This window comes from Folsomia candida, unplaced genomic scaffold (assembly GCF_002217175.1).
Source record: "Folsomia candida strain VU population unplaced genomic scaffold, ASM221717v1 Fcan01_Sc001, whole genome shotgun sequence".
Classification (NCBI taxonomy): Eukaryota; Metazoa; Arthropoda; class Collembola; order Entomobryomorpha; family Isotomidae; genus Folsomia; species Folsomia candida.
In genome coordinates this window covers 7,711,169-7,738,382 of record NW_019091193.1, presented here as the reverse complement: position 1 = coordinate 7,738,382, position 27,214 = coordinate 7,711,169, and the positions used below count along the sequence as shown (strand labels likewise).

Genomic DNA, 27,214 nt, shown 5'->3' with positions numbered 1-27,214 from the left:
CAACCACTTTTTGCAGGTCAAAATTCGAATTTTTTGACTACCTATATACCTTCAAAACAAATACGAGTACCCAAGAGGAAAATCAAGGCATGTAGGTAATTAAAAAACAGCACCAACCAACACCTGAAAATCTAACAGATGGAAAAGTAAATAGATTATCTGAATTGTCCAGAAAAAAATGTCGTAAATTTTCGTGGTGGTTCGTAAAAGTTTTTAACTTTTTATTGCACTTCATCCACTTCTTGACTTGGATAACAAGCCTATAACAATGGCGATATACTTAACAAATCAAAAATCATGAGTATGGTATGTTACCTTTTTTTCTAAAACTCGCAATAGGTAGCAAAAACTTTCATGATTTCTTCGCCTCACCACATCTTACAATTTAGATTAAGCATGAAACATATTTTCAAAGATTTTCTGCGGAACACCCATCATCGTATTCATCGTGTACATCATGATGGCATCGTAATAAGTAACCTTATTGCTTCTCGTAATAGCGAACAATCGAAACCCAAAGATTCCCACATAAAGTGCCTGTGGTCTCAAGGAACGGACTACTCTTCTCAGAAAGTTCCTTGTCCCTCGTGCCTCGCATACCCTGATTTTCGCCAACCATACCCTGATAAATTTTTTTGACATGTCGTTCACTCCTTGTGCAATTGGAATCATGAGTGCAATCACGATTATTACGATAACTGCCGCCGAAGGAAAGAACATATAGAACAGGAAAGGGAGCACATTGTACGTGCGGAGTGTGGCCGAGATGAAAATTATGCTGGAGAGGAGACCAACTGCGTCACGCAAAAATAAAACAGTTACTTTTTTACAAATTATTGACGAAACGGTGAACTTACCTGCAAATTGTACAGCCGTACAGCACTCTTGAAAAGGTGCAAGCATGGCGCAAATAATTCCATGAGTTTGGTAAAACTTGACGCTGTCCTGCATTTCCCGAAGCAGTCGGACATTCGATGTGTTAGCTTCCGCTTGCTTGACAAGTTTGCGCAGAAATACATTTCCATTCTGCAATGCGCTTGCGAATAAAATGTACAAAAGTGGGAGCAAACGGCAACTCTCAATTATGGAGACTGATATGAGAGGAAATCTGACGAATATAGTTGCCAAGGTCACAAAGAAGGCTTGATATTTTGTGGGAAAGTAATTTTTAAATTCTCTAATGTAATAGTAGTAGATATCAAGGTTCAGAAATATTGAGGATGGTATCAGAATTATGGGATATGTTGCCAATATTTTGACCCAGTAAGTTGTCGCGATTCCAGGAAAGTCTATGGGCTTGGGTTTTGCCTTGTTATGGCCATGACAGTCTTTGCGGAAATTAGTAAAATATACATATAGATATTTATTTAGTTAAACTATGTTACAAATGCTCGGTTACAATGCTCCTCCTTACCATTGATCACAATTCTCGACTCTAAATTGTCCAAATGGTTCCAGCCCTCAACGAAATCCTCTCCATAAAGGATCAAGGCCAACGTGACCCCGATTGCGCAGGTGCCGAAGATTACGCTGATGATCATGGCAAATGTGTTTAACCACGGGAGGTGTAAAGTTCCAAAGACGAAGATGCGTAACATGCAGAGCAGCGTGTTTCCAAGTCCAATTAATCCCACCACGATGAATACATTGAAAATCCAAAGCCAAACTTCTCTCGACGAGAGGGGAATGCATCGAAACTTTTTTTTATAAGAATCCCAGTGAACGCAGATTGTTTTGAAGACTTGGAAATATTTTGCATAAAGGCTAAGCGCTTGGTTCATTCTCTTGGTAGGCATTTTGGTTATGATCGGTTCGATTTGAAAATCCTACTATGATATACATTGCACAATAAAAAGGACTTATGAAAAATTTGTAGACCTTATTTATAAATTAGGTCAATTATAAACATTTATTAGTCGGGGGATTGGTTTTCTAGAGGATTTTGATTTCATAACGAAATTGCGTGCATTCTGATTAAAAAACGGGAAAACCAGGCTGATTGCTTCTGAGAAGCATTCCGTGAACTAATTTTGACCGATCGCATTATTGCATTACGACTTTATTAAAACAAAAGATGTAATTACGCGTATTAATATTGTGTAAAACCTTTATCTTAGTAATTTTCACAATAGATTAATAATTATGCATAATGCATATCCTCCATATTGTGTACACAATAAAAATAGAATCCTATTCTAAAAACAAAATTTAACGCCAAATCCTCGATGCACATAACGAAACCCTTAATTATGTACAATTCTACATCAGTGGTTCTGGTTTGATGCACAATTTTACAGAGAACATTGCATAGCGATGACTGCATAATAGATAGATATATTATATATTCATACAAACATATGATGTTTCTTACGAGGGGTTCTTACGTTGTTATTAGTGAGGGATTTTGGTAACCTTAAGTTCGAGTCTATGGTCCCATTTGAGGCCACCACACCCACTCAAAGGGGTAAACAATAGACTAAAACTATTTGGGGGTAGTATCTTATATGACACTACAACATTTCTGAATATCAATGAAATTCCTGACATACCGTATAAACACTGAACATATATGTCTATAATCTTTAAAAATCTATGAAAAATTATGTGCTATGGTTAATATGTTACCACTTTGATCTGTGTACATGGGTGTTCATAATGACAATTAGTGTTTCATAATGCTTACATATATGAACAATGATTGTATTATTTAAGTGAATTCAGTAAATTGAAACACAATTTATGGAATAAATTAAGGAAGTCATCACTGTTTTGGATTAAATTGCCATTGAAATTCACACTTTAATGTTAGTCGAAAGTGTTTAAGTAATTGATAAATTCTCTGCAACCTGAATAAGTAGGTGCACAATTCGACAAATTTAATTATTCCAAATATGCCTTAATTTTCATTTTAATCGATCCCATAATTTTTGGCGTTGCTCTTGTGGTCAGAATAACAATTTGATAATCGTCTTTACTACGATGATTCGCTGTCACCGTACAATTATTTCGGTATATTGTTTCGCAGTAAATTGCAAAACACTGTACATACCTCTCATATTTGTACGAGCATTAGTCATTAATTGCGACTGGTTAATTGCTTAATTGCACCTTTTAAATAAACATTTGCTGGAAACGAAGGCTATGTTATCCTGGAGTATAAATGACCAAGTCAAGTGACTTGACTCAAGTCACGCAGTTCGAACCAGTCTTTTGTCGATCTATTCTTAAATATTTGCCCTATTTTTATCCCAACATTAGTAAACAAACCGATCAGTACAAAGTAAATTTCATGAAAATCGTATTGCAATCAAACTTGAGGATGCAACTCTGCATTGACAATTATTACTTGTAAATTGCAACTTTGCCAGAACACACGGATTTTTTTCAGAAACTTCTCATTCATCCCACAAACAAAATGATAACATCCCAATTTCTTCAAAACTACAGGAAAGCTCATAAATTCCTTGAATTCCTTCGAGCCACACCTTTTATAATAAATGGAAAGACGAACGAGAAAGAGCTTTCCAAATCCTTTCTCGGTTTCAACCTCATTCTTCTCACTTATTTTTTCTATGAGGTCTTTGTCGCGGTTTCACTTTACATGCAAGTCAAATACTTCAGTGACATGAAGCAAGACAGCTTTGACATCATTGTTACCGTCGTGTGGGTCATGGGGTACGTATGGGCAGGCGTTATCATGTTGAATCTGAGCCTTAACAGGGAAGAAATGATGGGAATTTATAATCAACTTCAAGTCCTTGACAGGAAATGGAAAGGTAATTACTTCATTTCTAAAATTGCTGGAGATATAAATCTGCGTGCATTCTTTCAGATGCTGCTTTAGCACGGAACAGAAATCATAAGGATTCTAAACTCCTCGAAGTCCTCCTTTTTCTTATCATAAATGGCTACTTTTTTTGCATTTTTGTCTGGATCATCCTTTGTCTCTTCCTCCCCAACAATCGAATGCTCATTTATTCAGCTATTTCTTCGAAATACAAGAATTTCTTCACCTATTTGGCTTTCCTTTGTTTCGAAATTTTCATAAAGTGTGAAGTGATTTGCCACTTATTTTACGATCTGCTCCTCCTCCAATACTTGATCATTGTTCCGTCTTACTGGATGCGGCAAAATATGTGAGTTACATTAAGTAATGAACTAAAGAAAACTAATTCTTATGTGCTTTAAACGCATGTTTATCCCATATTATTTAGGAATCAAGAAAAATCTGTCACAAAACAAGTCTCTGAATACCACAAATTTCACGTGCTCAATCGCTACATAAATTGTGCCCTTTTAAAACCTAAACTGCCCTGCATTATGGAAATCCTGCTGGGTATGATCCTCTTGGGATTGTACGGAATGATTCGCATGTACGACAAGGTTGATTTCGGATCATTTCTCGTTTTCCCTCAACTTGCTTGTAATTGCTGCATGATTTCATTCCTAATTCTTTGGCCATCCTCGTACTACAATAAAATATCAGAGGCGTATATTACCAAAGTGACAACTTCATGGCCTGTCCGCGGTGGAAATTTTGAGCCCAAATCTTTCAAACGGGATAGAAAAGAGGGTAAAAGTCTTCAAGATTTCGGAATTGGAATAGGAATGTACAAAATCATCAAGTTTTATCATATCGAGATATTTTATTTTTCTGTGACCAACTATATTGTCACGATATTGTGTGCATTTGAAGGATACTGGCACTGACCGGCAACTATAGGAGAATTTGCAAGGAAAAGAATACCCCCGCAATGTTTTTTACATGATAAACATAAATACATACATGCATCCACAAGCGGTTAATAGATATTTTTCGGAAATCTTGCAATTTTTGTTTCATTAATTAGAAATACGTTTATGGACACATCTATAACCAATAATTAGATATAATTCCAACAGTACTTTGATGGCCACATTTGAGTTGTATTAATTTTGATTATATGGGCCATCGAACGAAGTAATCTATGTATGTAGGTCGATTAACGATTACAGAAGACTAATCATCATTAATTTCTGAAGGGAACAAGTACCTAATGGGGGAACTGACTCCTGCTATCTCCAAAATCAAGCTCGATTATTTTCCCGTTGAAGCGATTATATTAAATCGCACAGGAGGATTCTCATATGTATTTATGATGATATAACAATCAGTAATTGCTGAGTACGCTAACGTATTTATTTGGTAACAATTTCCTCCCGTGGAAGTCTAATTTGAGTGATATTGTAACACACTTAGATAAATGGGAGTCATTGTGTTATTTATTTTCCAGGATAACAACATAAACTTAATTATTTGATTATTTTGATTTATTTATATAAGGGGCGCTCAAATTAGTTCAATCCATAATAATTTTTATTACTTAAATACAATTTTCACTTCAATTTTGAATTTATTTAAGTACTCCTGGCTTTGTTTATAATGCTAGATAATCATTTACATATTTACATAGAATTGCAAAGACTTTACAACTTACTAGAAAACAGATATGTAAGGCACCACCATCAAGCAAGAAAAATTGAAATAAAATAATGAAGACAATGGACTAATACATCTATTTGGACTTTCTTTTTGAAAATGACATATGTATCTGTGCATTAAGACATTTTTGAAGACAATTTTATGTTTGCAGTTCTTATGAAGAAATGTCTTTAGTTACATATAATGCGTAGATCCCTATTACATATAAAGTAGTTATGGCATGCATGCGTATGAAAATTCTTAAAGTATGTGTTAGTAATAAGAAAATTGTGTATCTAATGAGTTGCGTTACATATTTCTGGACTTTAACTACGGTTACACATTTCAATTGAAAACTCTACATTCCTCACAAACAAGTGTAATACAATTTCGTGAAGTTGAATGCACTGTCAGAAATGCGTAAAGTTTTTTTTACATAAATAAACATCACTTATAGTTGAACATATGTACATCTATGTATAAAAATAATAATGATCCAGTCACAACTTAACAAAAGGTGACCTTAATTCGTCTAATTTGTAGCTTATGTATGTATAATCCAATTGCGTCTAAATTTGGTAAGATACGCAGTATTAATATTAACAAGTTAATCATGAACTCAGCCACAGAGGGCAAAAAAGAGAGGTTTCTGCTTCCACTAATTACTTTTATTAGTACTGCATTTCATAATAGATACATCTTTTATAGGTATTTACTATTACTTGGGTAAAAAAATAATTAAAAAATTAATCAATACATCAATGACTCTATTACAAAATTAAATATGCAAGTAATGAAGCATCAAAACTGCACTTAATAGGTAAAGTTGTAAGGACATTAATTTTTAAACCTAAAGTTGAACATATATATGTAACTACATAGACAATTCAAGGATAGTTCAAACCTGAGTCTAATAACAAATTAACAATTACCGTCTTTGGCAAATTAACTATTTTGTTTATTGTTGTAAAATTCCAACTTCTTTACGCTTTTCGTATTCATTTCTATCATATCTTTCTTGCACATTTCCTTAAGAACCTAGGAAATTAATATTCTTTCTCGAAAGCAAGATGCCTGGGAAGCAAATGTACAACGCTTTTGCCCTTTACACTGAGACTTTCCAAAATCTCGAGCACATTTCCGTAGAGTGGGATCGCAGGAAAAAGTGTTTTCGATACATCCCCCTCTCGTCTGGGAAGATTTGGCTGTGGGTGTGGAACATTTTCTTTATCATTGGCTTCGTAAACTTTGGCCTTTCCTTCTTAGGTCTGCTTCGTTGCATAATTTTTGAAAAACTTGTCCTCTCCAATTTCAACATCATCACCGTTGTTACCGAAATGATTCTCATTATTTTTGGAATTGGGATCACGTTGGCGTTGATCTTTTACGGAAGGGATTTCGTTGACGGATGGAATCGCTTTGTCGCTGCGGAAATGCAAAGTAACATTTTCTTAAGAAGAATTATAAAATTCTGTAATAATTACAAGCCTCATGGTTTTAAAAAAATAGACAAGGACAAGAAAAATAACGCCGCTGCTAAAACTTCCGACCTTCCTGGATTAGCGAGTCAACATTTCGTTAAAATGTTTGCAATCTATCCCTTCATTCTCATACCTTCGTCAATGGTGCTCAATCTCGACATTTCATACTTTTTCATAAATGAATTTGAAACACACCTTCCCATCAAGTATCAGACATTATTCGTTGTGATTTCCTCGGTATTCATCCGACTCCCGATTGTGTCCATTGGAATAATTGAAATTTGTAGGTTGTTTGCACTTTTGATTATTTTGTTGACAAGCTGCCTCCAGTCCTGTAACAATCTGTTGAGCAGATATCTCAATGAGTTGGTTGGAGACAGGAACTGGCATCAATTATTTGAGTGGAAGGAGTCAAAATTGATTCCAGAGAATCGCAAATTCTTGCAAGCAATACTGAAATGCATGTCGGAGTACCAGCAACACGTCATTATTCAAAGTTCGATTGCCCCCCTTCAAGAGTGTTGTACAAGCATCCTTCTTGCAGGTAAGTATGTGGATTTGCAGTATTTTTAATTTGTGCAACTCATTAAATACAAATTAATCCTATATGAATCATAGCAGGCCTCGTTGCCAGCATTATATTCAACACGGCGACACTCCGAACGTACCAAGTACTCCCCTTCTTCTTTTACATCTATATCCCATCCGTTGCGGTGATGACCATTGTTATGATTGGACTCCTGGTACCCTTCGCTCAGATGACTAATGAGACTTCAGGTAAGGTGATGGTAGAGTGTAAGATGAGGTTGAACTTTAAGGAAATGGTAGGAAAAAGGGGTCTGCTAAAGAGGATGATTCGCTCGATCAGACCTGTCAACTTATACGCAGGACTCTTCGGATTCCGATTCTTTTACATTCAGCGTTCAACTAAAGTGAAATTTTATGCAACCATCATGATCTACACGACGAATGCGCTGGTTGGTATTCCACAGCATATTTTTCATGAAATTGACAAGAAGGTATTATACAACCATAATAGGGATTAGTATTTAATTTGTATTTATTATTTGCACAATTTTTCAATAAATTAAATTGTGCCTATGTACAGATAGGTGTTATTGGTGTTAATGATTACATATTTTATAAAATCGCAACCACAGCGTTTGAAAATTCACGTTTAATTTTGCTCTTACGCCATCTCCACCCAATCAATTCTGCTACCCAGAACAAAATTCCTGCAAACTCTGAAATACAACAAATTGCCAGGATTGGTCCCACGTGATGCATGTTCAATTTAACGGGTCCCTTCTCCCCTCGCCTCCCAATGTCCAAGTCGACACCCAACCTCTTCAGATTGTCCACGGTAAAGGACACTGTATTGTTGGGCTTCCAATTGCTCAGGAACTTGATAAATCCTCCATCCCTTCTTGCATTCAAGAAATACTGGAAAATACCCATATCTCTAAAACACGCTAGAATATGCCATACTTCTCGCTTGAACAGGTCATCAGCAATCCCAATGTACTCCGGATGTAGTAACATTTCCTTTGAGATGCGAAACTCTTTATGTGGCGCTGCTATAGCAACAACACTTTGAATTTTTTCCAAACTATCGCCATTTCCTATCAGCACATCGTTGGTGAATACCATTCTAGCAATTTGTGAACTCAGGTTGCGAACAAAACCACTAGCATCGCATCGCTGAAGATATGAGACAATTCTTCTGTACGCCCTATCGCCCGTGTGGGTGGCTTCCTTCTCCAGAACGAAATACGTCCCCCCTTCATATACACGGAAGGAACAGTTGTGTTTCTCATTTCTAACAAGAGGGAAATATGAAGAAGAATTCGTGGGAAATACGTCCCCTGAGACGAATACGGGACTGTTCGATAAGCCAAGTTCACTGTGAATAATTTAATGTAATTAAATAAGCAAGTAATTATAGTGATTATGCAATATGCATGTGGATTTCAATCATTGCAAGTCAATTAACTAACCGAAACGTTTCCGGAGCATCTACCATCGGCGGCCGAACTAGATAACTGACCAACTCTCCCCGATAAGTTTCAGAAATTATCAAACAATAAAACAACCAAGGTGATAAGGCCACCCGAAAAAAATTGTTCTTTAACGGCAACCTTTCGCGACATTGGTCCAAAACTGCACGGATTACCAATTCGAGTAACGCATATGCACTAACTTTTTTAGCACATGCTTTAACCTGATTCCCGATGGTGACACTAATGTTGAAAAAGATGGCCATTCCAACCGAGCACAGAATAGTCCATACAAAAACGGGTAAACCAATGGGTCCCAAAATCCCGTCGAAATCTAATCCCTGCAATTCGACTGGTACTAGGAATCCGGTCTCGGTATTGTGTCCTGTCGAAAATAGGTCTGACGGGGTCAATGACTTGGTCAAAGCCCCAAAAGAAAATGACGGGAATTTGTACGTGAAATTTGTCGTAGAGAAAAATCGACCAGTAACATTTAATCTAATAACGAGTTCACACACGATTAAAATATCCATGTTGTAAATCCATGGTGAGAGCCATCTCCGATTCGCACATATCGGTTTCTTACTTCTTCTTGAAGCACGGAATATATTAACGTCTTTCAATGATAATACGGCGTTGTCGAACCCCTTTAACAATCGAGCATCGTTATACTGCAATTTTTCGGTAGGAATCTTCACCCAAACTAATTTTACGCTGAATGGTTCATTATTCCATGTGATAATTATTCTGGATTTATAAGGCTTTAAGGAAAACATTTCAGCACTATGTAAACGATATAGGAATCCATTACGTGGCAGTAAATTTGCATATCTCCCGTCAAATATGTCCAAATTATTGGTCTTATTGGTTACTATGATTAGTAAAATGTCTCTGTAAATTCGAAACTCGCTACTTGTAACTAAATCTGTAAAATAATTATTTTTAGTTTCAAACGTGATGAATAATTTGGGATATCGTTGATTATTTAGTCGTTGATAGCTGTTCAGATCTGTGTATAATGGTTCTGACCTATTTGATGTTAGTCGAAAGCATGTGTTTCGACTGACCATTGAGTGGATGGAAGCTTGCACGTTTTCTAGTCTATCTGGGGAATTATGTTGACCAAATAGAGAAATCTCAATATTTTGGAGACGGGGAAAATTTCCCAGCATCATGACCAAATTGTACACATCTTTATTATTTTGGACCGGATGTACTTCATCCGCCGAGATTGACTGATTTAAAATTGGGATGCTATTCGTAAGATGTGGGAATGCTATGAAAACTATCAGAAACATTTTGTCCAAATGAATGTATTTCGACGGTGACTTGGTTCGACGGGAAATGCGCGTCGCGGAAGTGTTCACATAAGTAAATAAGTATGTATGGATTTTAAACACTTATTCAATTGGAACTGTACACATATTCATATTTATTGACGAAAACTTGCTCAACAATGCACTAGAGGGAAAGATTATAGGACACCGTAAAATTAAGTATATCAATGAAAAAACGAAACATTCCGTCATTCATCCATTTGTACACAGGTAAAAAGTAAGTACATAATGCACCTTCACGCATAAATATACATTTGCGAATATATGTTTACCGTCCAATTCATTCCATTCAGAATACAATTAAGAGTAATTTTTTTCACGTGCGGGTTAACGCTTCTTCAGGGACTCATGAAAACTTGGTAGCGTTTATTATGTATTTAAAAAAAAATACAATTGTATACTTTACACAAGGAGTGTGGTGAACATATGCACATACATACAATCCTATCCTGTTATCCTGTATAACTTATTCAATCCTTAATTTAATAAGAATGTCAATTTATGCTGGCCTGCTGAATTGAATACTTATTGAAGAAATTTCATCGGCATCAGAGGACATTTTCTTGAATACTTATTTACTGAATGATTTCGCTTTCACGTGTTACAACTTTTAATGTATAAGCATATGAAATATGTATGTCGTTGTAGGAAGTTTTAGGCTATCAATTCTATTCAAAATTATATAATCAGTTTGTGGAGAAATTCATGAAAAAAAATTGTTAAATGTAATGAGGTAGCAGTTGAAGGCATTCGTTAGAAATATCAGAAAATCTGTTATGATATGTACATACTACACAGAAAATGAACGTTGAAGAGATCCATAATTAACTCTGGTACGTGTTGCATTAGTTTATAATCGGGGAACCTTTTTCAGGGTCTCTCAATGCATTATAATACTTATACATTACCTACCGTAATACATTTAATATGTACACTAAACTAGTCTCGTTGGGATGGCTTTTAAAGATGCAGCAATCCCTGCCCAAGTCTCCTCTACTGTGTCCTGTATTTGTGACGATGGTAAAAGAAATCCCCAGAGCCCAGTGTCCCGTAATTCGAGCGTGTAGGAATATGTCACTCCTACGACCCCCGTCCACCAGTCGTCTGATCCTCCGGCTGCTAAATCTGGTTGACGCATAAATAAAAATGTTATGGATTTCAATTTCTGTGGCTAAATAAATTTATATTTTTTTAACTTACACAACATATCAGACGAACTCCCCACCTCGTATTCGGTTCCATGTACAGCTCTCAGAGCTCTCGTTCCGATCCTGGCTACACGAATCTGAATAAATCCAAATAATGTGTACATATATAATTAACTAACAAATTACTAATCAACTACTTAAATGCAAATTATTACTCATTACTCACCATTTCCCGATAATCTCTTGGCAAAACTGTATTTGTGTAACCCCACGGCGTCATCCATTTCTGCCCGTAGGAATGTAATGTGAAGTACGCTGCCCAATCAACCTCCCCCTTCATTTTCTCCACCCACTCTTTCACCGCCCTCGTTTCCGGCTCGGAAAAGGCAGCATTTCCTCTATAAGAAGATGAACATGACGACCTACTAGCGCCCTGGCCGCCCCACTCATGGCCAAAATTTCTATTCAGATCCACGCCTCTGCACGCAATTAACCAATTGCTTATACTCCTCCGAGACTTGCGCCACAACCGATTAAGTTTCCATGAGTGGCGATACCCGTCTGGGTTCAAAATCGGTGCGATGTAAAAGTCATATCGGTCTAGCAGCCCTTGTCCTGATGGAGAATCTGTGACGAGTTCCTTTATTACCCAGGTAGCTACGGAAGTGGTGACCCATTCCCGTGCGTGGATGGCTAATTAGAAAGTTGAGTGAGCATTACGGATAAAAATATTTTTTACTTATGTATTATCGAGTTCCTTTTTAATTTCATAGATAAATGCAAAATTTGTATATTTATGTACTTAAAATCAGAAATTTTTGCTACGTACTTGCGTCGATAAAGACGCCGCGTTTTTGGAATGACTTTTGGGTAGAATTGTGTTCTTTTTCTGAAGGGGGTGCTGAGATCTTCATCAAGTGCATTGGCAAACCTTCCCAACTTTCACCGATTTTTATAAGGGTAGTCGTCTCTGGGTAGAACTTGGCGAGGTTTTCCATCCACTCTGTTATCTTTAAAAGCATATAAATATCCATTATTACAGATTTTCACGAGTTGTTACGTGAGGATATAATTCTAAATTTTTATAGAAATACAAATAATATTCTAACAGTTTCGAGAGGGTGATATTCATTCCACGTTAAAAATCCCCCAGAAGACTTGACTCTTGATGGAGGATGATTATATTGGTGTTGGTCTTGTTGGTCTAGTAACTTTTTTACGTTGGGAATAATCACCTTGAGCAGAAAATTATCACCCGAGTTCGGAGATGAGGAATTTATCATCAAGTCGGACTTTCCCCTGTCAGTCGAACTTAGGATTGACATGAGGATGGATTCTTCTTCTTGTGAGGAGATCAGAATGTCGGTCCCTGTGCGTGAGGGCATCCCCCAAATGTCAAGGATACCTGAATCGTACAATTCTGCAAGCGACGACAGCACTGCTGAAGAGTTGGTCACGATTCTGTACACTCGCGAACTGAAGAAAGCAAAAACAATTTTTAATTAAGCACTGAAAAATAATTTATATATGTAAGTAAATTAAATTGGTTACTTTAAATAATCTGGAGTTTCATCAATATCCTCATCGTTAGTTGATCTGGATTCAACGTCGCCATTTGTACACTTTCCGTTTATTACACTTGTAACAATTAATATCAAAACGAATAACCTATTGATAAATAAAGCCAAGCCGTTACGTCCTGTAAGACTTTCCCTGTTTATTAATTTCGTAGCAAACGTCGAGATATGCATTGCAACAATTTACGGAAAAGAATTATGTAATTCTTGGGTTTGGGAGTGTGATTATTATTTTTGTTATGCAAATTTCATGTCCTTCACAAATTGAATTATACCCTTCTTCTCTGGTGTACTTACATTATGTGTGTCAGAAAATGGGACTGTTGCAGGTGGCAAAGAAACGGTACTTAAAACGGTCCTTCGTTCCCTTCGTCATATTAAGTATTCCATACAAACATAAGCTAAGCATGTCAACAGTTTTCTGATTCTAATAATACATACGAAAATATAAATGATTTTGATCTGTGCACATTTCTTTATTGCATGCATTAGGATGTACCATTTCAAAATGCGCAAAATGATTTTTTATGATTTACTTAATTTTTACTGGATATTTTAAATAAAACTTTTACCCATATGTACATACGTGTGCAAAATGAGTGTTAAAAGCAATTAGCTATTTACGGCACATGGTTTAAGTATCTGGCATGACGTTCATAAATGATCATTCACACAATCGGTAAGTTGTTTACACAATTGGTAAAAAATGTCCCGACATTTGGGTGTCTTGGTGGAATCTGGAATGGGTCACGGAGGGGTTAAAATCTCAGAATGTCTGGAAGGGGGAAAAATCAATGTCACTTGACAGGTCATTTCGGCTCCATGCATGATATGCTCTGTGTTATAGGAATTGCTACCTTAGTGCTACTTTTGAAGTATCATTTTAGTGAAAGTTGTGTTCGAAGGATGTGGTCAACAAAAGTAATACCATTCTCACAATGGTAAAAGTTGGCATGCAAATTGAGTATATTCACGTTCATTAGTGAATTCTTAATCGATTGATTGCAGTGAAGATTTCAAATTTCACTTGCTCGTATTGTGCACATATTTAAGCTTATAAATAAGTTTAAATAATTTTTAATTACGAAAAAATTCCATGATAAAATCATTTTATCATTTTATTATGATGACAATATATCTTTCGCGTCATCCTAATTCCTAGAAGCTTTTGTAGCGTATAAAGTCATAATTTATGTATGCACACTTGTATCGGATTCAACTAATTGTAGTATTTAATCATTTTAATGATGTACGTTTTGGATTTCTCGCTAGTTGGGTACAATGCAATAAATTATTAAAATACTAAAACATTAATTACTGTTTCCTAAACATCTGTGTCCTGTTTACAACGCCAATTAATTAACCGCACGGGACACACAATTAACCATTTTATTTCTTTTAAATATCCAACCCACTTTTTGTCTAGTGATGTACTAGATCACGACAGGTGGACGCATACGGACACCATGAACGCAGTTCCCTTAGCACCGTTTGCCCTGACGGTTAACACGCTATCATGCTTAATGTCAATGACCAGTCCCAAGTTCGACAATAATGGACGGAGAAATTATGAAGGGTAAGTTATTAAAATACAGACCAGAGGTTATTTGCTACATTTAAATGATTTGCTTTCACCAACAGCTACCAGGTTCTCTCCATCTCTAATGCATCTTCGCAAAATGGCTTGTTTGACATTCAAGGAAACGTCCTCCAGCAACTCTACAGTTCCGACAAGCTCTTTAACTTTATGGGTGAAGGTCCAAACAAAAATGGTCCCACGGATGTCATGATCTGTCCCGAGCAGGCCAATAATGTCAAGAGTTTACTTTCCGCTTACGATATTCCTTTCACCGTGAAATCTGCAAATCTGCAGCAGTAAGACACATATATTTCATAACTTAATGACAGTGAAAAAGTCTAAATTTAGACTTTTTCATTTTTCAGAAACATTGCCTCAAATGTAAACGAAAATAATAAAATACTAGCGGAATCTCAGGGGACAATGAATTGGAATGCGTATCAGAGATTTTCAACCGTACATACAGTTAAACATTGTCCAAAATGTCATAAAAACTATACACGTCATGTTTATAGATTCAAAGCTGGATGGATTCCATGGCTAGCCAATATCCACAATTTGTATCTGTCGAAACTTATGGTTCAAGTACCGAAAAACGGCCCATGAGAGTCATGAAGATATCTGCCAGTGGTAACGACGGCAGCAAGCCAATCGTGTGGCTGGATGGAGGAATTCATGGTACAAACTTTTAACAATTTGTAGGCTTTGATAGCTACGTTAGAATAGTGTAATTTACTTCTGTGTATGTCCCTGCAGCACGTGAATGGATATCCGCCGCAACAGTGACTTATCTTGCGAATGAGATAATTAATCATGCCAAAAGCGGGGATGACACCGACCTGATCAACTCTGTCGACTGGTACGTAGTTCCAAACATGAACCCTGATGGGTATGAATATACCTTCACTGCGGACCGATTATGGCGGAAAACTAGGTCCAAGACTAGTAATCGTCGTTGTTTTGGAGTTGGTATGCTAACATTTTTTTCTCAATACTTACTTATCAAATAAAATATTCAGCACTTGGTGTTCATATTTGTTTTGTCAGACCCCAACCGCAATTGGGACTGGAAATGGGGTGGCAAAGGAACATCAAATAACCCTTGCGAAGAGATTTATCGTGGTCCTCGTGCAGCATCCGAACCGGAAGTTTCGTCCTCCCAGAAATACATCTTCAGCATTAAGGACAGAATCCAGCTGTTTATATCGTTCCATAGCTACAGCCAACTGCTTTTCTATCCGTGGGCGTACGACGACGTCCCAGCTGATGATAAGGATGATTTGGAGAAAGTCGCAAACCTAGGGGCTGAGGCATTGGAGGCCGTGTATGGCACGAAATATAGGGTGGGCACTCCACCACAAATCCTTTATGCGGGTAATATATACAACCGTAAATCGTGAAATACTTCAATTTTTGAAATTTATCCAAATAAAATTGTTTGCAGCTGCTGGAGGATCCTACGACTGGGCGAAAGGCGTTGCAAACATAAAATTTTCGTTCACCTTTGAACTACGTGACACTGGAGATTATGGTTTTCTTTTACCCCCGAAACAAATCATACCCTCTGGAAAGGAAACTCTCGCCGGTGTCACAGCCATGGTACAATCCGTGATGGACTATTACAGAGATAATTGAAGCGGTACAATTTTGGCTTGTAAAATTATTCAAAACTTGATGCACTAAATAAATCAGCATTTAAAAAGCACTACAATTTTTGCGTCATTTACAAGTAATATGTAACATAAACCATGTCATTTTAATTTATGTATGCGGCGATGCATGTAAGCACGTAGTCCTCTAGGTGATCGAATTTCTAACTGTTTTTCTAAATTTCATTACATTCCAACAGAGAATCTGGTAAAGACGTGTACGATTTCCCATCAAAATCTCAACCGTAAAGATAACCATAATGATACTTCCTTCAAGTGCAGCTACCATTATAAAGACACTTGCAATATTAGTCGAAATTTTCTGCGGGTGAAACATTGTCATCCCCATGTTTACAGGGATAACGTTCAACCCTTCGACTAAATCCACCCATAGCTTGTATATTCCAGCTTCTAATAATCTCCTCAAGTCCGGCTGAATACTTGACCTCCCAAATTTTGAGAGTTTAAAAACCTTTGGGTGCTTTCCAAATTTTTTCTTACTCGTTTTGAAAAGTTTCCTAGTTTCGAATGATTTCGAGGTAAAGACGCGATCCAAGTACTGATTAATTTCGGATGACCTCATCACGAAAATAGAAGAATCACATTGACTCAGGACTTTCCGGGCGTTGTGAAACAACCCTGTGTCGACAGCCATTCCAGTGATTGTATCAAATAATAGAGAGGGTTCTTCTTGAACAATTTTTGAACCTGCATTGCAACCTCACGCAACATTTTTAACGCTTTAGAGTTTACATTTGCAATGCTATCGCTTTCATAACATTTCTTAATTTTTTCCAGTTTACTGGACTCGCACATGGTAAGGGCAGCGAATTGCCTTTCCGTAATATTGGGACCAGCGGTCTCAATTTCCTTCGAGTTATTTTGCTTACTTATAAAATATGGTATATAAACCTCTCTTATGTAAACATTACTGAGAATCGCCCTAACTTGAGTGCCGCGTGTCTCATTAAATTTACGAGAATCATGTGATGTGAAATGTCCCGCTGCGGCCGGATCTGAATAAATTACTCGAAACTTGTTGTCCATAACGTCACGAAGGGTTTGTGGCGTTTGTTGTGTTAGTGGTGCTATCAGATCGTTGACAACAATACCTTTATACCCATTGCTTAAAATTATGCAAAATATAATCCACATCGGCCACACGATTCTCAACACGCGGACTTTCAACAAGGTTTTGTCCAGATTGGGGATGACATCAATAACTGCGCAGATTAACAATGTGGCAGAATCCATTCCTGTGACAAACCATCCCAAAAAATTTGTAGGCTCGGAAATTGCTGCACGAAAAACCGCACAAAGCGACACAATCGTGATGAGAATTCCTATCGAAACCCAAACTCCTCCATCGTACGGGCGATAATATGCGTCAAAGCCAAAGTCGTTGCTCGAAAATATGGAAGAACAAGTAAGTGAGGAGAAGCTGCTCTCCGTCCAAAACAGCAAATCTTCATCATTTTTTACTAAATTTTGTTGATTATGGAGCAAGTAGCGTCCCCTTACTTGATTATACTTCTGGTCCTTAACGTAATCAAAATAGTAACGTGAAAATAGCTTTTTGGGCGTTGGAAGTATTCGAATTAAATCGTCTGTCGCCGAGTGTGGATTTAATTTTCTGTGAATACTGACAATCCATACCAAGATATGATCCTGTATGTCGTCTCTGCGTATGCGGAACCATTCCGGATGTGTGCTAAAGTGCTTCAGCGTAATTTGCCAGGGCTCCGGGAGGGACACCTTTGTATAGTACCAGTTTGCATTGATTAAATCAATTTGACTACCTTTTTCTATGACTTGCCCCCCAAGCATGGTTTTCGTATCGTTGAAAATACGAGTTAGCCTACGTGTCACGGCCGGATCGTTCAAGAACACACGGCAACACCAAAAATCGTACCTGATGGTTACGCTAGGGCCTGCATGCTTAAGTGAAAGTAGCATAAACGCTTTATAATATGCTAGAATCCTGGTGAATATTTCTAACAAATTTTGACTATCCGAATTCGAAATGTTTCTCATAACTAGTCCGATGTAAGTGCGGTGAAAGTAGTTAACCCAATTTTGGTCCGGGATGTATACAATGTTTGGACTCGTTGTGCGGGCAGCTTTCATCAGAATATTGTAATCTGGGAGATCGTTAGCAAAAAATAAAATTGCTTTACAATTTAATCCAACTTTTGTTTTACTAGTGTCCTCGATACTTGGATACGCTGCGGATCGATTTTCTCCAATGTAAGCTAGAGGTAATTGTGTTTTTTGTAAGTGAATAAGCTGCAAGGAGGATATTTCTGGAAATATGCTACTGTCAATTAAATCCACCGTATTTGTACCAACAGTAACAACAGTTATTCGACAGTTTTTGAAAAGTAGGAGACTGTCTTGCAAATTCAATGGACTTGTGACACAAAATCTGAAACATGCAGAAATTAAAATCAGTAAAATTTTGTTTGTCATACTTATTTAAATGTTTCAAACTTATAACTCAATTTTTGACAACGATAATGAACATTCAAATACGATGGTTGCTGTTGGTTTGACTTCTTTCAAGGACAATGCGTAAATAAATACCACAACAAAGGCTTTGCAATAAATATTTAAGAAGGGTGCACTAAAATATGCATTTTTAGGCCACTCTCAGCTAGTACAAACCCATGAATTATTAAACGCGACATTTAATTTTTTACTTATTCCATTAGGTATAAAAAATGCATGCATAATATTATATAAGAAGCACTCCTCACCTGCAAATTTATTGCTTTCAAAGCTCAGAGTTTGTAGTAGCTATTTATTGATTTCTCAACGTCATGGGTTTAAAAATATTTATCTATATATGTTCCATCTATAATAAAAATGCACACTGTAAAATTGGTATTATAACGTGTATGTACATACGTATGGACGAATGTTTTATATATTTTTTTACTACTGATATATCAAATCATTAAACGACGACTCCGAGTATTCTAACGAAGCTGATTGCATGAAAATAAATGTCACAAAAGTTGATGATGTATATCACGGATATCGTAAAATCACAGCTAAATATTTTAATAAAAATAATTAGTTATACGTACACATATTTAGCGTTTGGCATACTGTAATCTTAATTTTATTACTTATAATTTATAATTATCTAGATGTTGAAAATTTGAAACTAAACTTATTTATCTATGTATCACAGTTAATTATTTATGGATAATTAAAGAGATTAAAGTATTATAAGCGCATTATACTTTACTTAAATTCCAATCGCATATGAAACAACCATCAGGATGCAAGTGAATGAAAAAAGAAACTTATCGCCCAAAGCTCTGAACCCGTCCCCACTTTGGGTCACTGTACATTCTGGGACAGGATTGGACCATCTCACTCTGTCCCCATCACCGTCACTCAAACAGGTGCTGGAATTCTTCCCAACCAGCGTATAAGATTTGTCCTTATTACAATGAAAAGTAGCTACAGACCCGACAAAAAAATTGTCTGCAGAAAAATACCCATTTTTCGGATTTAACGGTTGCTCACACATTAGCACAACCTTCTCAACAAGTTCCAAAGTTTCGTTGAAACGAAACCAACCTGTTTCGTGTTATTGGCAAACGTGATGCTTCCTGTGTTCACATAGTCAAAAACACAAGCCTGATCATTGCCACATGTCTCTCGAACATTTTCAGGCAACGTGGACCAACCTGGGGTACCAAAACTTGGCAAAAACCCCTCATTTTGATAGCTGGCATGACTTTTACCTGGTCTATAGCTGAACAAACTATCAGCTTCCGTAGTCTTCCATTTCGTCCCGAAACTACGATGAATAGTTTCAGTGTTTGATGTAATTGGGAGAATGTTTCCGTCAGGATCAGTCAAATCATTTGCATTGTCCCCGTCAAAAATACCTAAAAGTCCCCTCGGATTTCCTAACCCACGAAGTTGGGCACTGGCTGAAGCCTCAATATTTATGGATACCCCATCCAAAGAAATGAAATTAAAAGTGTAGCCCAAGGAGAATGCCAGCGTCACCTGCCTTCTCCCAAGGATGGTTATGAAAACACCAAAATGAGAAATAGTGAGGGGCTCCATATCGTCGCTTAACAAGTCAATGGCGACGCTGTCTAAAAGGACCTGCATTCCTCCACCCTGAATCTGGGGGAGTAGTTGGACCTGAACTTTGACCTGACTATTTTGTGCACCCACCTGAGCCTCCCCCTTTACCAGGAATGAAAACCCCGTAAATATTGAGGCATACATGGCTTCCTGCGTCTCTGGGTTCACATACTGCTCCATCCTAGCCTGCATTCCAAACCCTGTGTCCTTAATCATCCAAAACTCACCCACCCCGTTAAATGTATATGTTAACAAGTCAAAGGTAGTAATGTGTGGATCACCAGCCCCATTTCCAGGCCTGGGTGGAACATAAGTCGTACCTGCATCGGATGGTCTTTTGGCGTAATATTTTCTACACGACTCTTCCCGATTGGCACTCCACTTGCAGCAGTAGAACCATGGGCGCACGTCATGCCATTGGTGACCAAGTATGCCCAGAATCCCGTTCGGACTGTACAAATCAGCCGTTCCCCCTCCCGGAGGCCCAATTAGGATTTGCCCCCCTTTGTAGATACACTGCTGTCCAGATTGACCAATGGGGTTCCTTTCTCGGAATGAAGCTTCCGCACCGGGATGATAAAACTCGAGCAAACTACCGGAAATAGTGTCCCGCACAAAATTGAGGTCTTGCTGGGCCTGCTCTAACAATGGGGGACAAGGTCTAATATTAGTGGGTGGACCGGGATCTAATTCATACCATGATTGACACCATGCATCAAAAGTGTTCTCTGTTTTGCCATAGTTTGTGTGGAGTAGACCAGAGTACAAATAATTGTCAAGAAGCCAATGTTGTCCCTCAAAACCTGACAATGGCTTAAGGGAGGCGACGAAAGTTTGATTTATCCCGCTTAAAACATTAACGTTGTTAACCGGTCCTTCGTAAATTCCTGAATTAGGTACAGATACGACTAGGACTCCATGGTCAACCCAGCTAGTCCCGTTAAACTGGGCGACATCCATCTCTAAAAGTGCTTCATCGGGAAAATTTTCGGGGTCCCAAGTTACCTGAACCGATCCCATCTCATGAATTGAAAAATTGAGCTTGTAATCTGGTGGTGGAATGGTGTAAATGTAACCAGACACATTTCGATGTTCGATGCTGGAATTAATTAGAATTTCATACTCTAGCTCTACCGTAACCCTTCCATTCGTATAAAGATAAGGGACGAGACACTCCGCCGTAGCTGGATCCACCACAGTTGCTGGAACCACTTGCTTCTCTCTATCATGAAAAATACAATTTACTCTGGAAGCATTTGACAAACAGGGACCCGTCAAAGTCAGCGGAACATGGCCCAATATCGATATGAAACTGGGGCTCGTTCTTAACCTGAGGGACGAAAGGTCCTCGCCTTCACACCCACCCTGTTCCACCTCGTTGTCAATTCGGAACACCCACTTTCCAGGAGAAGCAACATTACTAGTTTCTGTCACATTAATAACGTCTGCGCTGCAAGAGGTAGGAATTGTGTAGAAGGTTGACCCATCTCCATAGTCGAATCCTGCTTTTGCGGGTTGTCCTCCGAGTCCAGTGCAAGGATTTCCGTTTGAGGCGTGACCCGTTGTCCAAGTGATGTTGTTGTAATAAAATATGGCGAATGAGTGGAAGCCATCCGTGGTCAGGGCGAGTTGGAACGTGTTGCGTTTATTTTTTTCCTTCGCATCCTTCGCTTGGGTTGGAGGCCCCATAAAAGGAGACGTTGTCCCACGTTGTGACAAATATCCATCCAAGGTTGACATGAGCGAGATTTGGGAATGCGTGACCAACATCGGTTCTCGCCTTGGATAGCACGTCCCGATTTGTGGATTCACGGTAAAAGACAGACCCCCCAAAAAATCTCGTGTCGACGTCGGACCAAAAGGGGACCACCATGGGGACATCTAAAGGACCACATATCGGGGTAAATTGGCTTACACCTGAAATATGAGACAAAAAATTGTACAAAAAATTGTACTTCAAGTGCATCATTATTAATTTACATATTATGTAAATTACATAATTACACATATTTATATTATGCATATGTACCTGCTATGAAGGAAATAGCCCCGTTATTATTGACAAACAAACTTCTATGTGTAGTATTGAAGAAAGGGAAGACTGATCCAGGAGAAAAAGTAATGTTGACGAATTGATCATCATTCTCCGGAACTATATTGTCTCCATGATCCACGCCAAATGGGAAGAAGTCGGCCAGTTCTACTTTCCCATTAACCCCGATGAAAATCAGGGATAGGGTACAGACTAATAGAAACAAGTAATTTGTCTTCATTTGAAAGTCAGATACGTGTCTCTCCGTTGAGAGCGATATTAGTTTGGTTATCTGCAAGTGGGCAAAGCTCAATAGCAAATGGATGGATTTCGTTGACAATTATTGTTTTATGTATATGCACAGGTACGCTCTTATCAGTTCCAACCAAATAAGCATCCATTTCCTGTCCATAGTTCATCATTCGGTTCAATTACATGACTGTGAAATGAGATTTTTTGAAGTGTATGCACATATGTAATTGCTAATGAAACAAATTCCGTGTAAAAGCACATATGTACATACACATCCCACTAATGATAAGCCTATCGAGTTACATGGATTCTTAGTGGGCTCCATGTACCAACGGAATGTGAATCATCATATTCGCATTACTTTATAACTCATTTCTAAGAACTTCAATTCAAAATTTGTTGAGCAAAACAATAAAACGTTCGACTACGTTGTACTTAAATTCATGATCATGCTTTGCCTGACGTAAATTCATTCTGGTTATGATTCATTTTAGGTAACTAAATATCTCGGTGATCTAACTGGATGTAAAAAAATCCAATGGTGTCGGCTTTCTTTTTGACAATGCATGCGTTTCATATTTGTGTGGTCGTTCATGACACTAAATGTACAAATTCGCGTGTAATTGATGACCAAATCCAACGATTAAAATATAATTAAAAAGTTTCATATTTCAAGTTTCATATTTCATACAATCTGCTATCTGAATACTAAACCCACGCAAATCCCATCACTCGTTTCTATTTACATACTTACATCAATTCTAATATAAGTAATCTCATTATTTTCGCCATTATGATATTATTTGAAAAAATGTAAGCGTATAGACGTAAATTACGTACGTATGTCTGCTTATCGAGGGAAAGAATAAAATGAAAGAACAGGCTGCTACATATATTCCTTCCGTGAATGTACGTTTGTGCATCTTTCCCGTGGAACTGTGTTCCATTTCTAATCCTAAGATGTCTTTATTTACGAGTATGTAGTAATTTACATGCATCAGCAGATTTCTGACTCAACTATATGTCCATCTTCACAACTCCTACCTGATGAAGCTTCCGAGCATGGAATAAGATAAATACAATACTATACTTGGGTCATATGTACTCGAGTTTAAGTACCTTTACGTCGGGGGTCGCAAATTTCACTGGAAACATGTCAGTTTAAAACTGAAAATCTAATTCATGATGTTGAAAGTTGGAATGGTGTTACTTTGACGCTGACGTATATTTATTGGCTCTAGCGCCTCCTCATTATGGCGACTTATCTATATAATCCAGATGAGGTTACGCCGTCCGATCGAGAGGACAACTTATTTTGGTTTGTTTTCCATATTATTAAATATTAATTTTTACTAAGGGCATGTACATATGTACATGTGTACATATATGTATGCATATAAATGCATGCATACTATTTGTAGTATCATGAATAGTGAAAATGTGCCAAAAAACTTGTCATGAAACGAGTATGTCTTTTATTGCTGGTAAAAGCGCATAGGTAATAAATACAAAATATTTTTTTCTGACGGCTAAAACGCTAAATTAAATTTTCACTGAACTTTACTTCGTTAAAAAACAAATTATGTATCGTTGAATATCTTTGAATATCTCTAAATTTCAGCTAACGTCGTGTTTAAAAAATGTCATGCTTTCCTAGATATTTTGCTGTACAGAGTATTATTAATATAATTTTTTACGAGTTAAACGTCAATTTATTTTTAATTATCCTATTCAATTGTCTACTATGAATAATGTCAAACTATTTAAAAGTGAGCTATTTATATAAAAAATATCATTTTACTCAACTATATCAAAACTATCAAAGTCAGTAACGCAAAAATTTATTTTACAAATATTTGGTAAATGATTTTCAAAGTTGTCATGCCTTTCTGCAGATTGGCTGGCAGAAGCAAAGAATTCGGCCAAGTCTACATCCATTTTGCCGTCTCCGTTATAATCGACGCTGGTCGTTGGGTTAAAATACATTGGAAACGAATATCGTTGACGTCTACCTCTGCGCAAGAAATATTCCACCTTAATCTTCTTTGCGAAGCGTTTGTTGTACTTCACTTCTAACTGAAGACGTTCCTTCATATTTTGCACCAAGTAGTTGAGCTCCGTCCGAAAGTCTCCTTTGGTCCTAATAGCTGTGAAACATTGCAAATTTTGAAATTCATCATTAAAACTTTAAATAAATAATGGTAGCATACTCAAATAGTTCCGACTGCAATTTAGACCTTTGAACATTAGCTTGTCTTCAACTTCTTCGTGGCAGACCCCGCGTGCCAAGCGTTTTGCAGTTGTAGCTTGTTCGTCACCAACAATGCTTTTGAGCCGATTAAAATTTGCGTGGATTCTTAGCCAGTAACGGAGTTGATTGACAAAGATTCCTCCGAATACTTGTTTCACATCTACACCAAGGTCGCCACCAAATCCGGGCACATCACGAAATGGGACACTTGCAGAAATCCTATTAAATCCCCCCCGAGTTAGGGCAGTGACCCCGCATGGTTTATGACTCTTGCAGGCAAGCTTTGCAAGTAACTTGTTGGAGCCCACGCCTCCTGAAAATCGTACATAAATAGTTAGTCTATGCACGTTAATTAATATTAATATTAAGTTATTAAGATTAAAATGGTTTAAGCTAACCAGAGCATAGAATGTCAGTTTCCTCCGTGACGAAAGTGCATAACTCCTCAACGATCCCCAATCCGATTGCTAACCTGGTTTCCTCTTCACTATTGTTCTCATCGCGAGAATAAAATCTTCTTATTTGATTATGAAGCTGTCGACCCTGGTACGATCTGTCATCCGCTTCCATAAAGACGCGTCCAGCCGTGTTAATACGTGAATTGAAGCCATCGTAAATGAGCGAGGTTACAAGCTGTGTCAAGTCCAAAAAGTACTCGTCGTTGCCCACCTTCTCGATGATGATGGGATCAATTTCACACATCGCGGCGGGGAGATGTTCACGGCAAAAGGTCAAAATTGCGGATCGGATGTCGTAACTATATTTGTCCGTTAGTGAAGCGTCCGGTTTTGTAAATTTTTTATTCTTAGGAATAATGATAAGTTGAGGACACTTCAGTCTTGCGCTCCCGACATTATCGTCCCTGCTGACACCAGCTTGTTTAGCCTCCGGAGATATGGACACGATCCTATTAGTTATTAGGGTTATTTTTGTTTAATGCTACAGTTATGGATTACAAAATATTAGTAAAGTTATTAATTGGTCAATTACCTGGCCATGTTATAAATGCTTAGAGCCACAACACAAGGTTTTCCTATGGTGTATGCCCACACTTCCATTTTTTGATACACTTGCACTTCAAAGTGGTCAGCATCTATCACTGCTATTACGCGACAGGTACTCATGTTCAAAGTTGTTAGTGGTTGTTTAGTTAAAAATCAGTTTGTTTGGTGTTAGTAAGAACAAATTACTTTAAAGTTAGGATATTAGCACTGCTAATAAATAATTTTATGGAATTGATGAACTCTTAAAACTCAAGAAAAACGTTTTTGTTAAAATAGATAACAAGGCAATTCTGATATGGGAGAGATTATGATTGGGCATTATAAAGATTCAGTATACATACACACATATATTATTAATTGATGAAACCACTTTCCATTACATACTGTACATATGTATGTCCTTCGTATTTCCGTTGGTCCGTCTACATGCTATGGTTATGAAGCTATGAGTCATTCACGATAGAGCCATGCGGTTTTCGCAAATTGATATCACATCAATAAACTATAACTATGTAGATGCAAGTCTGTATCTTCATATATAGGTCAGTGTGTATGTATGTAGTATTTGATTTATTTCTGAACTTTTTCTACCCACCGATATGGTATAACTTTAATACCGGGGTACACATTACTACATATATTGCTTATTATTACCACTTTTGTAGAGTTATATATGAACACCGTTTAATGCTGGATTTCGAAGGGTGTATTTATTTAAATGTTTTAAAAACTGTTTCTTCCGGTGCAATTTTCCATGAAGTGCCTGTTGTCATGCGAAATGTGCAAATGAATGAATGCAATTTCTTGTTGCCCGGATTTTAAGTATTCGCATCCCGTGTGTAGCTCGGATTGTACCCGAATTTGTTATGTTTGTATGGATCGAGTTCTTTATACGCAAACGCGTATAAAGTTGCATTGCGGTGGTTGACAAATTAAATTATATTATTAAAAAAGAGGTTACAAATTATTGCTTCAAGTTTTTCATAACAAGATTTCAATATTTGTAGCACTACTACAGTGCGAGATCTTAAATGTTACAACATTACAAATGTAATACACATGTACAACATCTTAGCCGGAGAGGAGACGTGTGGTTTAATAATGCAACAAAAAATGCAACAGATGTGCATAAGTTCAATTCTTATGTTTATGTATTACATAAGGTGTGATATATGTATATGCCTGCGTATGCATGTAAATATGTACATATAATCATAAAGCAATGTTACGTATGTATTTCGTTGTCACATACATACGTCGTCTAAAAATGAAGCCAAGGTATTCATGTATTTGTCATTTCTGCAAGAATTTCTATTTAGCTTGCTACATATTA

At 37.3% G+C, this 27,214-nt stretch overlaps 4 protein-coding genes across 5 annotated transcripts; 1 reads left to right on the top strand and 3 right to left on the bottom strand.

Moving 5' to 3' along the window:
- Positions 1–10,414: 10,414 nt before the first annotated feature.
- LOC110863517 (carboxypeptidase B) lies at positions 10,415–13,245 on the bottom strand. 2 transcript variants are annotated; one of them, XM_022112858.2, is made up of 6 exons: positions 12,976–13,245; positions 12,534–12,900; positions 12,254–12,434; positions 11,651–12,117; positions 11,477–11,561; positions 10,415–11,401 (listed from the first exon to the last, which is right to left on the bottom strand). In XM_022112858.2, exons 1-6 carry the CDS (start codon positions 13,173–13,175, stop codon positions 11,211–11,213), a joined length of 1,491 nt encoding a protein of 496 aa, XP_021968550.2. In that variant the 5' UTR covers positions 13,176–13,245; the 3' UTR covers positions 10,415–11,210. The 2 variants fall into 2 exon arrangements, with proteins under 2 accessions (XP_021968550.2, XP_035701917.1); XM_035846024.1 differs by having other exon boundaries at positions 12,660–12,900.
- A 1,172-nt stretch (positions 13,246–14,417) lies between these two features.
- LOC110858294 (carboxypeptidase B) lies at positions 14,418–16,288 on the top strand. Its single transcript, XM_022106996.2, has 7 exons — positions 14,418–14,577; positions 14,643–14,876; positions 14,946–15,036; positions 15,096–15,258; positions 15,337–15,549; positions 15,628–15,954; positions 16,025–16,288. The coding sequence occupies exons 1-7, from the start codon at positions 14,468–14,470 to the stop codon at positions 16,213–16,215; spliced, it is 1,329 nt and encodes a 442-aa protein (XP_021962688.1). The 5' UTR covers positions 14,418–14,467; the 3' UTR covers positions 16,216–16,288.
- A 3,035-nt stretch (positions 16,289–19,323) lies between these two features.
- Positions 19,324–22,677, bottom strand: LOC110860938 (protein mesh). The gene is made up of 2 exons (XM_022110056.2): positions 22,372–22,677; positions 19,324–22,259 (listed from the first exon to the last, which is right to left on the bottom strand). Exon 2 carries the CDS (start codon positions 22,221–22,223, stop codon positions 19,770–19,772), a length of 2,454 nt encoding a protein of 817 aa, XP_021965748.1. The 5' UTR covers positions 22,224–22,259; positions 22,372–22,677; the 3' UTR covers positions 19,324–19,769.
- Positions 22,678–24,078: 1,401 nt separating this feature from the next.
- On the bottom strand, positions 24,079–26,909 carry LOC110863434 (DNA polymerase eta). Its single transcript, XM_022112741.2, has 4 exons — positions 25,868–26,909; positions 25,276–25,784; positions 24,837–25,190; positions 24,079–24,773 (listed from the first exon to the last, which is right to left on the bottom strand). Exons 1-4 carry the CDS (start codon positions 25,999–26,001, stop codon positions 24,424–24,426), a joined length of 1,347 nt encoding a protein of 448 aa, XP_021968433.1. The 5' UTR covers positions 26,002–26,909; the 3' UTR covers positions 24,079–24,423.
- Between the last annotated feature and the right edge of the window lie 305 nt (positions 26,910–27,214).